This window comes from Leucoraja erinacea, chromosome 19 (genome assembly GCF_028641065.1).
Source record: "Leucoraja erinacea ecotype New England chromosome 19, Leri_hhj_1, whole genome shotgun sequence".
In the NCBI taxonomy this organism is placed as follows: Eukaryota; Metazoa; Chordata; class Chondrichthyes; order Rajiformes; family Rajidae; genus Leucoraja; species Leucoraja erinaceus.
The window spans coordinates 15,476,774-15,494,992 of record NC_073395.1 but is presented as its reverse complement, the minus strand read 5'-3'; the positions used below and the strand labels follow the sequence as shown (position 1 = coordinate 15,494,992).

General features: G+C 44.9%; 1 protein-coding gene across 1 annotated transcript in view; it reads left to right on the top strand.

Annotated features, from left to right (window-relative positions):
- The window catches only part of tmem178bb (transmembrane protein 178Bb), a 241,499-nt gene extending 223,494 nt beyond the window's left edge, over positions 1–18,005 (top strand). Inside the window, exon 4 of the mRNA XM_055650372.1 lies at positions 17,135–18,005. Coding sequence (XP_055506347.1) covers positions 17,135–17,385 — 251 coding nt within the window. The 3' untranslated portion in view covers positions 17,386–18,005. The remainder of the gene's footprint in view (positions 1–17,134) is intronic.
- Positions 18,006–18,219: the final 214 nt, after the last annotated feature.

Below are 18,219 nucleotides of genomic sequence, written 5' to 3'. Positions count from 1 at the left end.
AATACAATGGGCTGTCAGAGGAAGTAGTAGATGCAGGTATAATCACAATCTCCAAACAACAATTGGACTAGTGCACGAATAGGAAGTATTTAGAGGGATATGGGCCAAATGCAGGCAAATGGGATTAGCTCAGATACAGCTTGATCAGCATGGATGAGTTGGGTCGAAGGGCCTGTGTCAATGCTGTCAATGACCTCTATGTTCATTACGTGATAAATGAGGACTCAACAATCACAGGTTATTTTTTTAACTCTCTCCCTGATGTTGTTTTCCTGATGTAGGTCCATGATATGGACTCAGTAGCGTTTGAATGTTCTCGTACAATCCGCTGGAGGTGAGGAAGTCATTAAGATGATGACATTGGCTGAAGCCACTCAGATTCTGTATCACAATCTTGCTGAAACCACATTTTCTCCTTCCCTGAAGGATTATGGATAAACCTGTTATCTGTTCTTCAGGTGTCTGGCGCTAACAGTAGATACTATCGATGTTTGGAAAGATGCTTGGCAGATAACAGCCTTCCGGTAATGAATTTTTATGCTCACCAGAGTGAGGAGTGTCAGTGGTGGGGAAATGGAACTTTTTGCATTACAGGGTCTCTGAGCACAGCCTGGACCGGTCTAAAAATACATATAAAGGAAGAGGCAATGGTGCCGGAAATCCATTGTACAGGTATTACACAGGAGACAGCATGCAGCGGCAGGTGCGGTTGCAGGATAAGCCTGCCTGAGACACAGTCAAGGCCAGCATCCTGTTCTACATTCGGATCAGTGCCGGCGCCTCTACCTTCTGACAAGTTTAAGCAGATCTGTCATATCTTGCAATAGTGGAGCACCAGTGGAGTTGCTGCCTTACAGTGCCAGAGACCGGGTTCAATCCTGACTATGTGTGCCATCTGTATGGAGTTTGTACGTTCTCCCCGTGACTGCGTTGGCTCTCCCTGGGTGCTCCGGTTTCCCCCCACACTCCAAGACGTGCGGGTTTGTAGGTTAATTGGCTTCGATAACGATTATAAATTGTGTGTAGGACATTGTGGTGCGTGGGAACCGTTGGTCGGCGCGGACTCGGTGGGCCGAAGGGTCAGTTTCCGGTTTGTATCTCTCTAAACTAAATCTAAACGCTAATATCACCAAATACTCTGACAAACTTTGCAGATGCTCTGTAGCAATTACAAAGTGCTGGAGTAACTCAACGGCTCAGGCAGCAGCTCTGGAGAATGTGGTTAGTGGACATTTCGGATCAGGACCCTTCATCATATTGAGAAATGTCCTGATCCAAAACTTCCATTGCCCATGTTCTCCAGGATTGCTGCCTTCAGACTAAAGAAGGGTCCTGACCCAAAATGGTGCTTATCAATGTTCTCCAGAGAGGCTGTGTGACCCACTGAGTTATTCCAGTGTCATTTATTGTAAAACGGCATCTGCGGTTCCTTGTGTTTACACTGTAGAAAGTATCCTGACTGGTTGCCTTGTTTACTGGTATGGCAATGCCAAGGCACAGGATCATAAGAGGCTGCAGAGTGTTGGATTCAGCCTGGACCATCACAGGCAGAGTCTTCCACAGCCTCAAAAGCATCTACATGAGGTGTTGCCTGGATTAATCAACAAGAATCCTCACCATCCAGCCCATGCCCCCTTTTTGTTGTTACCTTCGGGCAGGGGGTACAGTAGCCTGAGATCACGCCACCAGCCACCAGCCACCATCAGGAATAGCTGCTTTCCTACAGTTCCGGATCTGGATCTGGATGTAATCCGCTGAAAAGGTCTAGATAGAGCATCACTCAGCACTATGATGGTGGTGGGCGTGCTAGTCAAGATAGAGATGCTTTTGGAGTCAGTGCATCTTTGTATGCGTTGATGTTTTGGAGATCTCTGATGCTGGATGGTAATCCCTTGCTGTCTTGAAGAGAAACGAGTTAGAAAGTGCTAATGAAGTGCCGTGCGGGATGAAATAATTTCCAGGTTGATAGCTTCTGGTTCCAGACTCCTGACACAACCCGCACACCCCCAGCCCTACTTCAGCAACGTAACACACCAGACCATCGTGCACGGCAATAGACTAGTTTTCTAATTGTGTTTTGCACTGATGTCCTTTATTCCACAGTCTTCTTTTTACCCTTGCAAAATTTTCTGAGTAGTTTGTGTATATTTTATGTTTTTGTGTGTTGTCTAGGTCTATGTGCCTGTGAAGCTGCTGCATTGAACAAGTATCTCACCTGTGCATACGACAATAAACTTGACCCAATTTAACGCAACTAGCTCCCCTCAATTTTGCTGCAGCTTCAGCGGCGATCCTCGAACGGCTGTTTGAATCACCCATACCATATATAAAGGGCCCAAAGCCCCTTTTTGAGCCAGGGTTCATGGGCAGTCACCAATTCAACGTATTGATGTACAAACCTCCAGTGATAAATGAACACTGGATGTAGCACCCTGAACCTTGTGAACCAGTGTCTCACCAATCCAGTGGCAACCACAGGATCTATTTCTTTCCAGCGAGTCATTACTCCAATGCACCATAAAACCTGTGAATTGCTTTCTACTTTTGCCAAATGTCAGGTCTTCACGTTTCACCAAAACCTGGTGCACTTTCCATTCAATTCAACCCATCGTCGACCTATGTACTCCCACAGCATTTAAGGAGTGTCTGGATGGGGACTTGAATTGCCAAGGCATAGTGGGCTATGCTGGTAAATGAGATAGGTACCCGAAGCACCTGATTCCGTACCAGCGACTCCATATCCAAACCATTACACCTTCTAACAAGTGCTTCTTGATGGTGGTTAGGAGCAACCTTCCAGCACCTCAATTAGCAGTCCCTCTGAATTGATAGCCTGGCTGCACCTCCCTGAATACTGTGAAGATCCCACAGCAATATTCTGAAAAGAGCAGAGCAGAGCAGTTAGCCTGGTTGGTGTTTTCCTGTTCCTCTCTCCCTTTATTTTTATTTTTTACTTGCTTTGCCTCTGTTGCTGTGAACCTGCTGATTTACTCGTGTGACTGACTGAGCCTCCAAAAATCCCTGCAGCCAGCGATCCAAAAACCTTAGCACACCCCTACCCCCCCGCCCCAATTCCTCTTCTCCAGCTTTTATTATCGACAATCCAAAGGATTATCTTTCTCCAGCCCTTACTGACAAGATTGTCAGTCCATCAATCTCCTGTCCATTTTGGAATAATCCCCTTATCTCATCAACACACTTGAATCCTAACTAAACTCATCCCTTATTTTTCCTTCCCAAATAGATTATTCCCGTTTAATTAAGTTGATTGATTGGATATGTCAGAAAGCTCTGAAAATAATTGTTAACATACATGGGTTGTGAAACATCACCAAAAGACCTTGAAGGTGGAGTGGCAATGACTGACTGTAAATGTTTGCATAATTCCAGCCATCAATCCTTCATTACATTGTTCACTGCTTTATTTTAAATTCATCTGGTCAGGTTGAAGGGTTGATGGAGTGTTCTGCTGCAAACAGAATGGGTTACCCAGTCCACTCAGACAGCATCCAATTGCAATTGTGCGCCTCATTTAACCTCTGCAGTTTTGCAGCTTCTGCAAAAGGTTAAATGACAAAATTACAACCGGGACCTGGTCTCACTTTCTGCTGACTCTTGTCATGGCCCATGTACTGTCCTTTATCTCACTGAGGAACCAAAAATAACGAGGGAGGGTGCTGAAATACCCAACAGGTCGGGCAGCATCTGCGGAGTAGGCAACTTTTTTTTAATCAGAATCGGAAAAGGCAACAAAACTAGTGTGTTTTAAGTTTAGTTTAGTTCTAATTTTGAGATACAGCGCGGAAACAGGCCCCTCGGCTCACCGAGCCTGTACCGACCAGCGATCCACACACATTAACACTACCCTACACATACTAGGGACAATTATATTTACAATTACACCAAGCCAGGCGGGACTGGAAGATGGTGAGGGACACGGAATTGCGGATCAGTTGGGGGAGGGAGTTCCAGAGCCTGGGAGCTGCCCTGGAGAAGGCTCTGTCCCCAAAACTGCGGAGGTTGGACTTGTGGATGGAGAGGAGGCCGGCTGATGTGGATCTGAGGGACCGTGAGGGTTGATAGGGGGAGAGGAGGTCAGTGAGATATGGGGGGGGGGGGCAGATGGCAGAGGTGAAGATGCCCCATCTAAGTTAATCTCATTTGCTACATTTGGCACATATCCCTCAAAACCTTTCCTATCCATGCACCAGTCCGTGTTTTTTAATCCTGTTATAGTACCTGCCTCAACTACATCCTCTGGCAGCTCGTTTGATATACCCACCACCCTCTGAGTGAAAAAGTTGCCCTTCAGGTTCCTATTAAATCTTTCCCCTTCACTTTAAACGTACATCCTCTGATTATTGTTCATTTACCCTAACGCAGTGAATGGTAGGGCCTTGGAGAGTGGTGTAGAGCAGAGGGATCTAGGAGTGCAGTTGCATGGTTCCTTGAAGCCTGTGTCACAGGTAGATAAGGTGGTCAAATGGCGTTTAGCGCTATTGGCCTTCATCAGTCAGAGTATTCAGTATAGAGGTTGGGAGGTCATGTTGCAGTTATGTAAGACTTTTGCAAGTGTGTTTAGAGTATTGTGTTCAGTTCTGGGCACTAGAAGATGTGGTCAAGCTGGAAAGGGGATTTACGGGGATGTTACCAGGATTAGAGGGCCTGAGCTATAGGGAGAGGTTGAGTCGGCTGGGACTCTATTCCTTGGAGTGCAGGAGGATGGGTGATCTCATAGAGATATATAAAATCATGAGAGGAATATGCACAGAGTCTTTTGCCCATGGGTAAATCGAGGACCAGAGGACATAGGCTTAAGGTGAAGGGGAAGTTTGAATCGGAATATGAGGGGCAACCTTTTTACACAAAGGGTGGTTGGTGTATGGAACAAGCTGCCAGAGGAGGTAGTTGAAGCTGGGAGTATCTCAACATTTAAAAAACAGTTAGACATGTACATGGATAGGACAGGTTTGGAAGGATGTGGACCAAATGCAGGCAGGTGGGACTAGTGTAGCTGGGACATGTTGGTCGGTGTGGGCAGGTTGGAACGAAGGGCCTGTTTCCACACTGTATCACTCTAATTCCCCTCATGATTTTATCCATCTCTATAAGAGCCAGCCCAACCTCTCCTTATAGCTCAGGCCCTTGAGTCCTGTCAATATCCTCTTCAATCTATGCTGCACCCATTCCAGCTTAATGACATCCATCTCGAGTGATCAAATCTCAACATGATGCTCAAAATGCAGCCTCACAAATGTCTTGTGCAACTGTAAGTTAGCGACCAAACTTCTATACGCAATATAATCAAATCGTAAAAGGAATAGAAAGGGTGAATGCACAGAGTATCTTTCTCAGGAGAGGGGAATCGAGTACTAGAGGGCATAGGTTAAAGATGAGAGGGAAAAGATTTAATAGGAATCCTGAGGAGCAACATCTTCACACAGAGGCTGGTGGGTATATGAAATGAGCTGCAAGATAAAAGACATTCGGGCAAGTACATGGATTTGAAGGGTTTAGAGGGATACAGGCCACACTCAGACAGACAAGACATCTTCTTCCACATGACCAGATAGGTGGAAGGGCCTGTTTCCGTGTTGTATGACTCTATGACCCAGAAGCAGGTTCATGTCCCCTCAATGATTTCCCTTTCAGTGCTGGTAACTCACTTGGCTCTGGAAGTCTCGTGTGGATCCTTTCCATCCATCCCAAGGCATCTGTACAGCAACAGTGCCTCTTTGAATGTCACATCCAAGCTGTATTCTAGATTCTGTTGTACCAGTAAGCTGTATGATAGGAGTGGTTTAACCTGCAGGTAAATATACATGTTAGAGGCAAACATAGTTAATAACCACCTTACAATGGCTGCATACTGTCATCTGTGGAAGAACTCCTTCACTTAAATGATGGCTAGAAACCATACTCTCCCAATATTGAAGAAGCATCTAGATGTGCACTTGCCTATCCAAGTCATAATAGACTACATACTAAGTGATGGTGAATGGGAGTTGTGTCGCTGGTCGGCATAGGCACAGTGTGCCGCAGCTCTGTTTCCCCATTGGATGAGTCTACGACTCGAACACGCTTCGAATGCGTGGCCCAGGTAATAACAGAGGATCCAGTAGTGTAGTGCTTAAATTTTAGGACTAGGAGCCAGCGTTCTGGACATATTCATTTAGAGATACCTTTAAATGCTAACATGGTAACAGAGGGAATCAAATTTAAGTGTTTGGTAGAACTGGGTGAGTTGGTGGAACGACTGCCTCACAGCGCCGGAGACCCAGTTTCGGTCCTGACCTCGGGTGCTGTCTGTGCATAGTTTGCACAGTCTCCCAGTAACCACATGGGTTTCTTTCACGTGCTCCAGTATCCTCCTACGTCCTAAAGACGTGCGGGTTTGTACAGTTAGTGGCCTCTGTAAATTGCCCCAGATTTGCAGGGAGTGGATGCGAAAGTGGGATAATATACGAGCAGTGTGATCGATAGGGGCGATCGATGGTCTGGCTGGACTCGGTGGGCCAAAGGGTCTGTTTCCATTCTGTATCTCTAAACTAAACTTAAACTAAACTAAACACACCATTTTCCTGTCCTATCCCCATTCCAAGGCTATAAGGTGCGGGTGCCACCTCTATGGGTGTCTGAGGAAGAAGGTCCATAGCTATTGGTACTAATTGTGCTAAATCTCTGCTCAGAGAAGCCGTGTCCCTGGTGCTGAAAGTTCAATTTCTCTTCCCATTTTTTATTCCTTTCAAATAAATTGGAATAAAAATCTATTTAATTGTATTTCATAAAGATATAGAATTTATCTTTCCCTCTCAGAACAATCCATGCTGCGCTCATCTAAAGAAATGTAATTCCGAGCCGATTGATTTTGAAGGCAACAAAAAAAATCATTAGAAATGCTTCTTCATTTGTGACTTTATCCCATACAGCACACATTCATTCCAGTGTCTCCTGTGGTCAATGTCCAATCAATTCCAGCAATGATAAAGCAACTGGATGAATTAGTGAGGCATGGTGCGTTTTCAAAGAAAAATTCATCCAGTGCTTTGTGTAATCGTAGCAGCGTTTGTATTGTTACCCAGAGACCCCTGTCATCCCCAATCTGTTGCTCCCACATTGCGGGGGGGGGGGGGGGGGGGGAGGGGGGGGATGGGGGGTAAGATTTCAAATAGCGAGAAGGAGAGAAGAACGGGAAAGGGGAAAACGAGGGTAAGGAGGAGGAGAGAAATGAGAATCAAAGAACGAGGAAAAAAGTAGTGTAGAGAAAAGAAGAGAAAAGGGAGGCATAAGCGGAGAGGACAACTGGGTACTCCTGGAGTACAGCTTTCAATTCTGACCTCCATATCGATGAAAGATTGATGGTTGTGCATAAATGTATTGAATCATTTCTTGGGATGAGGAGATTTCTGAGTAGCTGAGCCTAACGTATCATCAGAATAAAGGTAGATCTTATTGATCCTACTGAGAGGGTTTGGCAGAATGGGTTTAGAGAGTCTAAAACCAGAGGCCGAGGTCTCAGTGCGGTTAAAATGGGCTGAGAGCTTTGTTTACTCAGCAGACTGTGAATCTTTGGAATTCTGCCCGTTAGGAGGCTTAGTGGAAATTCTCAAGGCCAGGAGGAATAACCTTTTGGAAATTTGGAAACCAAGGCTATGTGATGGAGAAGAAGAGTGGACGCTGGTGGAGGATCAATGCTATCTTCTATCTTGGCAGAACAGACATGGAGGGGAAGGCTATATGGCATAACGATGCTCATCTTTCTTTAGAGAGTGGGAGAGCGGGGAAGGAGGAAATAGAAAGGGAGCGGAGATGAGGAGAGCAGGTGAAGGGAGAGGAGAAAGAAAGAACAGAAAAGGATAAAGGGAAGAAGAGAAAGTGGGAGAAAGAGAGGAGGAGAGGAATAATAAGCAGAAGGATAATAAAGGGGACAGGAATAGGGGGATAGAGGAGAGGAGCAGGGAGAAATTTCAAGACAGGGAAAAGGATATGAGGAGGAGATGAGTGAGTATGAGGATGTGGTAGGAAGAATAGAAGGAAAGGTGGGGGGGGGGGTGAGGGTTATAGTGAGGTGAAAAGGGGTCAGGTACAGGTAGTGAAAGAGAATGGGGAGCGAAGAAGGGAGTGACAATGAACTGGAAGAGGGAGAGAGGGGATAAAAGTGTAAGTTATACTTCCAATGTCAGCTGTTAGCTGACCAAAACAGCTCACTGATCAGCTATCAAGCTGATTAAAATGAGATTGAGACTGGCTTGCAGTGCAAATACAAATCTAGACCATTCATGATTCAAAACAAACATTTCAGCAGTGGGTAGAGGTTGTTGAACTGTGTCTGATTTCCTCTGTGGTCCCTCTATCTTGTGTGTAACATAAAGTACTTGACGTGATTGAAGTTAACGTGTGAAACATCAAACAAGTCCCAGGAGTGTGTTTTGGTCTGGAGTCTGAAAGCATCATCAGAGGTGAAAATGGAAAGCTGCTTCTGTTTGACAATCTTGCCTTTCCCCCCTCTCATTTAGAATACATTCAGCTGCAGGCTTTGCAAACGTTTCCATGTGCGTCTATGGAGCTGGGTCTACCCAGTACACACAGCAGTGCTGAAAGGCCTCTATTAAATGCATAGTTTCGCCTTTCAACACGAGGCCCGGTAGTTTGGCATTCCTCCTCCTCCTGTTTTTCCTTGTATGAAGGGCTCAGAGAGCAACAAGGTGAGAGATTGAAATCTTCAGTTTGGGAAAACCCGTAACTCCGGAGCCCAATTTGGAGTACACCTGAATTCCACCCACCGCAGTTGGAGAAACACCATTTTCAGTTGATCAGTTAGGCTGGTGACTGGGATGGTGAGACCTCTCGGAATATGTTAATACCTAAGAGATGTTGAGTCAAGAGTGAAGAGTGTTATATTGTCATATGTCCCGAAACGCAACAATGAAATTCTTACTTGCAGCAGCACAACAGATATGTAAACATAGTATTCTGTAAACATCATAATGAACAACAAGAAAAGTTCATTATATAAGATATATATATAAAAAAATAATAGTGCAAAGACAAAAAATTCTCCCGAGTTTATGCAATTGGGAGCCACCTCAGCGCTGGCCTGAAGGAAGTTGTTGATCCCTTTGGGTGAGATGGCTGGGTGTATTTTTCCTGCTGCAAAACACACCGTTGGGCACGTGAGGTGAAGGGAGGCTCTGTTGTCGAGTTCCACGTTGGGGTCTCTGCCTTCATACCAACATTATACATTGATAATCAGCCCACTCCATGTGCACATTGCAGATGCCCTCATCAGTATAGCATCCGACATGCTTTGCTCCACAAATGTCCATACACCCTGGATGGCATTTTTGAGGCCTATACAAAATGCAGCTTGAAGCCACAAGACCCCAGCAGGACAGGCAGCTTCTGTCATGGTACTGAAATGTTAACTCCTTTCCCCCCTCCACAGGTGCTGTCTGACCACTGGGTCTTCAGAGCATGTCCTCTTTTTATCTAAACAGCGTTATTCCCAGTTGATATCAGCTGCTCAGCAGGAAGTGTGGGACCATTGATGCACCATGAATATTTGGGGGGATTTATCACACAGCTGGAAGCTACGCGGTGTAATATTTAACAACATTATAAAATCCACTGGTGAGATTCAGCTAATTGATCAGACATCACTTTCATGATTAATAATATTGAGTAGATTATGCATTGTAATTCCAAAGCCTGCATAGATAACAGGTGAATTATTGGCATTGATTTCCAATTTTCCAGCTAGCTGCCCAAATGCTATACGGGGAGCACTTGATGGATGTTTGAGGATTTGTCTTCTTTTGATCCTAATCCTTAGCTTCATCAAACCTTCTCGTTGAATCATAGGATGCCTGTGTTCATTTTGTATCTTTCAATGTGCAGAAAAAATCCAACACGATGGATGCAGTTGAGCTCTGTATCTAATCTTGTGCTGTCCCAGCCTGGGGACAATGTAGAGGGAGCTTTAATTTACTGTGAATTTACTTGTGGAGTACCTGACCTGGGTGTGATTGATGGGATTAGATGGAAAGAGCATTGATCTATATGTAGAAGGTCTAACTCTGTGCTACATTGGTACTGAGTGTGTTCAATGCACCCAACCAATATTATGGGCATGTATAATATTATAATCCTTTGAGAATAAAATCAGGTATCCATCCCAAACTTGCTCCATTTCTGCTGATTAGTTCGGATTATCATTCATAAGAGAGTGGTGGCTGTGTGGAATGAGCTTCCAGTGAAGGTGGTGGAGGCAGGTTCGATTTTATCATTTAAAAATAAATTGATTAGTTATATGGACGGGAAAGGAATGGAGGGTTATGGTTTGAGTGCAGGTAGATGGGACTCGGGGAGAATACGTGTTCGGCACGGACTAGAAGGGCCGAGATGGCCTGTTTCCGTGCTGTAATTGTTATATGGTTATATGGTTATAAATGCACACATCTTTAATAGAAGTGAGTGATATGGATCTTGTCAAGGGCAATGGAGCGGCTGGAGGTGAGCGTTTGTGGAGGTGGAGGGAATGGTAAGTCCAAGTAACAGAAAGCCTGTGTGTTGGTTACCTCCCACTGGGCTAATCAGCAAAACATTAACAACTGATAGGAGAGTTACTGGGAATACCGTGTGTAATTCCAGATAGAAGCCGAAGAGGTCAGTACAGAGGCGAACATGGGGGTTACTCCTCCCATGCTCTGAGTCCATGAGACTAGCTTCTGATTCACTGAAAGTTCAGATTAGTTTAATGACAATGATCAGTAGGTAATAATGATCAACACTCTTGTGGGTTTGTGATTTAAATATTCAGTATGTGCACATGTACTATTAACTTTCAGTGTTCCAATTGGTAAGTAATAGATCGGGATTGCAATATGTTTTTGATAATCAGGATGTATATGTTGCCTCCTGCTGGATTTTGTAAGGGTAGGACATTGGGCATTGAAGCATGATCTGGGGTGATTGATGAAAGTGAGTGAATCAGACTAAAGGAATTCCTGATGGCATCAGGTTATGTTAGTGCCCCAGTATGTCCTACGCAGGGACCTAGGGTAGCACATCTTGCTGAGATGTTGAGAATGATCTTCCAATTCTTATACATGCACGGTAAATAAAAGCAAGACAGTGGTGAATTTGCCAAGGGCATGGGTTAAGTAGGATATTTTATGAGCAGTCAATTATTCTGACTCCATGAATGTCAGACAGCACTGTTTCAGAACGGGAAGTTCAAGTTACAAAAGCTCATCCATGAGAGTTTGAGGGAGCAAATGAGGACAAGATGCACATCTGAGCAGCTTTACCAGAAGTGAATGAGGAAAAATGTTTTCACATAAAAGACGCAAGTACATAAGAAATAGAAGTGGGAGTGTGCCATTCATGCTTGCTCCGTCGTTTAATGAGATCTTTCACCTCACTGTCATTTTGCTGCACAAACTCCATGTCCTTTCGTACCTCATTATTTATAAATGTACAAAAAAACCTTTTGAATGTACTCGTTTAACAAAGGAACTGCAGATGCTGGAAAATCAAAAATACTGGAGAAACCCAGCGGGTGAGGCACCATCTATGGAGCGAAGGAAATAAGCGACGTTTCGAGTCGAGACCCTTCTTCAGACTGATGTGGGGGGGAGGGGCGGGAAGAAGAAAGGAAGAGGCAGAGAAAGTGGGCTGTGGGAGAGCTGGGAAGGGGAAAGAAGGAGAAAGCAGGGACTACCTAAAATTGGAGATGTCAATGTTCATACCGCTGGGGTGTAAACTGCCCAAGCGAAATATGAGATGCTGCTCATCCAATTTATGGTGGGCCTCACTCTGGCCATGGAGGAGGCCCAGGACAGAAAGGTCAGATTTAGAATGGGAGGGGGAGTTGATGTGCTGAGCAACCGGGAGATCGGGTTGGTTATTGCGAACCGAGCGGAGGTGTTGGGCGAAGCGATCGGCAAGCCTATGCTTGGTCTCACGGACCGATGTAGAGCAACTGACACCTAGAGCAGCGGATGCAATAGATGAGGTTGGAGGTCCACTGAAAATTGGAGGAGCAACCCCAACGGTATGAACCCAGTTTTGCATAACCTCTCCTTACACACCACACCAAGAATCAAACTGGCCAACCTTTGCTGCGCTCTCTCTATTGCATGTATATCTTAGGGAAAGAGTCCATACTGTATATGTTCTGGAGATATGGTCCCTTTATAACTGGCGCATAAAGTCTCCACTATTGCAGTGAAGATGCACAATACCGTTTCCTTTCCTAGTCGATTGCTGTACCTGCATGTTAACTGATATTGAGTACAAGGACACCCAGGCCCCTTTGAACAGTAACACCACTCAATCTCACTGTTTAAAAAGCTAATCCATGTACCTAGTTTTTTTTACCAAAGTGAATGAGGTTGGGAAGAAATTTGATTTGTGTTCTGGTCTGATGTTCTGAGCAAGCGGCTAAGCGCTGGCTCTCACAAGTTTTGAACTTTTTTTTGTTTGAACTATTGGTTTTTTTAGGAAGCAAGTGACTCTGGGACCCTCCCTAACACCCTGTGAGAGGCTGGTGGTGAGCCGCCATCTTGAACCACCTCGATGAAGGTGTTCCCCCTTGTGCTCTTATGGTGGGACGTTCTGGAGCAAAGCTAGTGGATTGAAAATGTTCACTCCGTCATTGAATAAAAAGAAGCAAAATAAAATAAAATCACTCAGTGAGAGCTTCCTGCTTGTCAGGGCAATGGTATTTCTATCGCCCAGTCTTCACCAAGTCTATATTTTAGGAGTTATGGACTAATTCCAGATGTGAGGTCTATGGGTGAAAGCTGGAGGTACCTCATGCAGCTGCTGTTCAACAAAGAAAGCATGCGATTTCTATAACCTTTCAAATCCACTGCTGATTATGGACAAACGTAACAAGACCATGCAACAAATAATGTAACATTAAGTATGTACAGGTACATCATCGTCCGGCACCCTTGGTTCCAGAGTCTTGCCGGATTATCCAATTTTGCCGCTGCCAAAGAGGTCACGTAATAATAATTGAACAATACACCACTGACCCACTAATTATACCCCTCCTGAGTCTCTGAAGCACCATGGACTGCTAGAAACTTAAATACAGAATTAACAATTAACACAACAAAACAATGAACTCTTTCAGCATGGAGGCATGTCCTGAAAGAGCGTGCATCACACGCAATTCTCTCGTTTATTGGAGGTGCCGGGCCATCATTTGCCGGAACATCAGTGGTGTGCCTGTAATCTATTTAGTGTCTATATATAAGTATGAACTAGGAAAGGAGTTAGAATTCTTCTGCTCTTCTGTGAATGGTGCATTGCCATATATGTGAGTAGCGCATTGGGACATTTCCCACCCATCTACGCGAGCCACCAGGCTAACACAGCATCCAAAGGACTCCTTCAATACACCACAGGGACTGTTAGCCCAGGTAACCCACTCAGCTTTGAACTCAACTCTGCATCAAAGGTGAGAGTGCAACTACTTTAGACTTTTTTTAGATTTTTGGAGATACAGCGCGGAAACAAGCCCTTTGGCCCAACGTGTCAACACCGACCACTCCTTCACACTAGTTCTACCTAGTTCCACTTCCTCGTCCATTCCCTACACACTTGGGGCAATTTACAGAGGGCCGTTCACCCCGCACACTAGTACGATCCTACGCACTAGAGACAATTTACAGTTTTTGCCCCTGCGCCACTGTTGTGAAGGACAGGGAAAGGTCCTTGCTTCATTAGTGTATCCTTTCCCTCTCTTATTTTCCAACCCCTGTACCAATTATGTTTTCTCTTGCCTCAAGCCAATCTGATGCGTGATCAGCAAATTGTTGCAGCACAGAGAAAGCAAAGGAGTCAGCACTATCCTCGGTATTCATAACAGCAATGAATCAGATCTATTAATGCCAGAGGCCAAGTCCCTCCATCTCAACAATTATGCAGAGGGCAACCCAGGCGGAAGGCTGGAGATGTGTACAATTATCAGCTGATCAACCCTCTTCCTGAATCATTCATGTTTTGAAAAAAGATACTGCTTAATAATAGTCCAGCTACTCTGGGCTAATGTATATGTGATTTTTGAAGTCTTTGGTGGCAGATTGAAACAAAAACTATTTTAATAGGTACCCATCAAACATTTTACTGCATTCAAATGCCATCCATTTAGCAACCTGTTCTGTCAAGTGCATAATGATGGAAATTTATTTTTAAGTGTGTGATTGAACAAACCTTTCCTCCCCTGTGCATGTACGTTCATATCAGAGGGTAACCTGTGTAAACAGCCTCCCCGAAGCAACCCACTTCAAACCACCTTAAACACTCGCTCTGTCAATATTGCAACCACACATGAGTTCATAGGGGCATCACTTATTCCCTTATCTACTCTTTTCAAGCCCTCTCAATGTGAGTGTTGACTCGCCTCCCCCTTTATCAGGGGCATCAAGGCCATTTTCTGCTTTCCACGCACGAGTGAGGAATATAATCACGTAGAAACCACTGATGCTCTGAAACCCATCACCTGCAGTATTGGACTCATGACATTTATATTCTGCGCTCACTTCAATTAAGAAAAATACACAGAAGTACAATCGTCAATCTTTTCGCTGTCAGGGTAAGGCTTCAAAGGGCACTTTGATCCATAAAACACAACATACATGGGGCTGTGTAAAGGCCTGTGCTCTATAATACAATTGTACAGCGCTGGTGGGGGGGGGGGGGGGGGGGGGGGGGGGGGGGGCATTGCTGAGGATGGGGGCTGGGCAATGTATGACACTGTCTATAACTGTACAATGGGGCACACAGTATTGTGGAGACAGGTCTGTCCTGTATAATACTAGGAGAATCTGCCCCTGTATAACACTAAGGTACACTCACTACTGGTGGAGTAGTGTGCTCCTGTATATCACTGGAGACAGCACTGGTCAAGTGAGTGTGCGCCTATATATCACTGGGGACAGTACTGGTAAGGTCAGTTCTGCCACTGCAAACACTGGGGTTCAGTACTGGTGAGGATTTAACACTGTGGTACAGCAGGTTTTAGTTTTAGTTTTAGAAATACAGCGTGGAAAACAGGCCATTGGGGGCGAGCACCGAAAGATGCGGAATGGTTGGATGGAATGGAAGAGTGGAACAGGGAGATGCGAAGGGAGTGATCCCTTGAGAATGTTTAACGGAAAGGGGAGGGGAATACATGTAGGGAGATCGAATCTTGTTGGCACTATCGGCAGTGAGTGCATGCATTTACCTGAAAGAAGCTCACTTCAGTTTGCCTGCCAATAAACAGCGCAAGGGGAATATTTACCCTACCATCTTTACATTGCTTTAATTGTTGCCCCGGTGATATTTTCTCATTATACATTGAGCTGTCATCTTATGCGGTAGCCTGAAACTTTGTTGGCAAGGGAATGGGGCTCAGAATATATTTTCAGATGGAGAGGCACAAGGAGAAATAGTTAGTGCCCAGTAGGCAGAACAAGTGCACAGCAGGGGAATTAAAAGCTTAGTTGCCTCATCCAATGCAAAGATTCAACTAATGAGGTGGGTGAACTCAAAGCTGTAATCTCCGTGAGGAAGTATATTGTTCTCCCCACTGAGTTGGTTGAAGGTGGGGCAGGACTGGCAACTCAATAACCTGGGGTATAAAATATTCATGCAGGATAGGAGGGGTGTAAAGCAAGAGGAGACATTGCATTGGTCGGCCTGGAGAGAGGGGAATCCCTAGAAAATCCCTGGAAAATCGCTAGAAAACTCCTTAAGCAAGGCCAAATGAGTAGAGATGAGGAAGAAACGGGATGTTGCCATTTTGTTTGTAGTGTAATTCATTTCCCCACAGTGAACAAGGGGTGGTGTAACTGATCTGCAAGATGATATCAGAGAGAGGCAATTCAAATACGGGTTATAATATCAAAGGATTTTAATTTCCCCAAAATTACTGGACAAAATTCATGAACAAAATGCCCAGAGGGGACAGAATCTTTGAGATGTGTTTTAAGAGAATATCACCGGGGCAACAATGAAAGCGATGTAGATAAAACAACAAGGGGAGGTGAACGGCCCAACATCTCGAGGAATGAGGCAGGTCAAATGGAGGAAGTGTAAGTGGGAGAGAATTATGGGAACAGGGTAGACTGCAGGAAACATTTCCCCATTTCAGAGATAGACAAAACAAGAGGACATTGATTTAGGGTAAGGGATAAGAGATTTAGAGCGGATATGAGGGGAATCTTCTTCACCCGTAGACTGATGAGTACCTGGAATGCATTGCCAGAGAGTGTAATTGAAGTGGGATCACTGGGCAGCATTTAGAAACATAGAAACATAGAAAATAGGTGCAAGAGTAGAACATTTGGCCCTTCGAGCCAGCACCACCATTCAATATGATCAAGGCTGATCATCCAGAATCAGTACCTTGTTCTTGCACTCTCCCCATATCCCTTGATTCCGTTAGCCCTAAGAGCTATATCTACAGGTAACTCTCTTGAACACATCCAGTGAATTGGCCTCCATTGCCTTCTGTGGCAGAGAATTCCACAGATTCACAACTCTCTGGCTGAAAAAGTTTTTCCACATCTCAATCCTAAATGGCCCCTACCCCTTATTCTTAAACTGTGACCCCTTGTTTTGGACTCCCCCAACATGGGGAACATTTTTCCTGCATGTAGCCTGTCCAATCCCTTAAGAATGTTCTATGTTTCTTTAAGATACCCTCTCATCCTTTTAAATGCCAGTGAATTTCAGCATTTAATTCACTTAGCTTAGGCACAGAACTTCATGGGGAAGTGCTGGGAGTGGGAGTAATATGGATGAGTTCCCACTGGTTGGCATTGATCTAGTGAGCCGAATGACCTGTTCAAGCGGAGTATGTCCCTGCAACCAACCACTCCAAGGTGGGATACACCAGGTCCGGTCTTGCCCTACTGGGGCAACAGCAGTCCATGGAGGAGGGAGTTAGGATGAAACCAGGACTGTAAAGTTGAAAAGGAAGGAGAACCATTGCTGGCAATCGTTGAATGAAAGGCTACTGTCCTCGTCACTGCTAGAAGAACATTCTATATTTGCCTGGACTTTGCATTAGCCTTTTTGTAATCTCTGTTGTTGCCATGTGGAATTAACTGAATGTTCTTATCTCTTTTCACAGGCACGTTTTGCATCATTTCACTGTGCACCTGCGTCGCTGGAATTAACTTTGAACTATCGCGCTACCCCAGATACCTGTACGGGCTGCCCGACGACATTAGCCACGGGTACGGCTGGTCCATGTTCTGTGCCTGGGGCGGCCTTGGCTTGACGCTCATTGCTGGCTTCTTCTGCACCCTGGCGCCTTCGGTCCAGACCGTCCCCAGGACAAGCTACCCCAAAACCAGGCCGGAGAACGGGACTGTCTGCTAGAGCTCAAAGGATGGTGGCCAAATCAGAGGGGCAACCAGGCTGAGGGTCTTGCTCACTTGGTGCCTGGCTTGATGGACCTTTGGTGGCACAAGCTGGAAATTATTCGACAGCAAACCCTGAGCAGTGTATAATTCTTGACTTATATGTTAGTCTTAATTCTTTGAATGAAGAAGAACACAATGTATATGCTGTATCTAAACTGTTCCATTCAACGGAGATGATCAACACTCCCACATCTTGGTTGTGCCGATGAATAGATTTGATTAGTCAAGTTTATCATGGTGAATATGCCCCCAACTTACCTGATAATAGTGTACAGAAATCTCCTCCATTAAAACCCAGAACTTTGTGTGTCGGATGTATTTTCACAGGATCACTTTCATACGTATGTATGTATGTGTGGGTGTATGCGTGTGTGTGTGTGTGTGTGTGTGTGTGTGTGTGTGTATTTTATGATAAGTGTAACTCGTGAAATTGTAATTTTCTTTCTTCCCTGCAGAAATAAACTGTACTGGAAAGTCAATTTGAACAGGGGCTGAATTATGCCTCGACAATGTGGTGATCATCTTCATTATTTTTAAATTAAATTTTCACCCCATCATCAAATGGCTTTGGGATGGTCATTGAATCGTTCGAGCAGGAGGAGTAGGCCATTTACCCTGTTGTACCGCTCAGTGAGATCAGGGCTTACTATGAAATACCTCTGCGTTGTCCTTCAATGCTGTTAGTCAATAAAAACCCATCACCTTAGGCTTAATGCCCCTGTCCCACTTAGGAAACCTGAACGGAAACCTCTGGAGGTTTCCGTTCAGGTTTCCTAAGTGGGACAGGGGC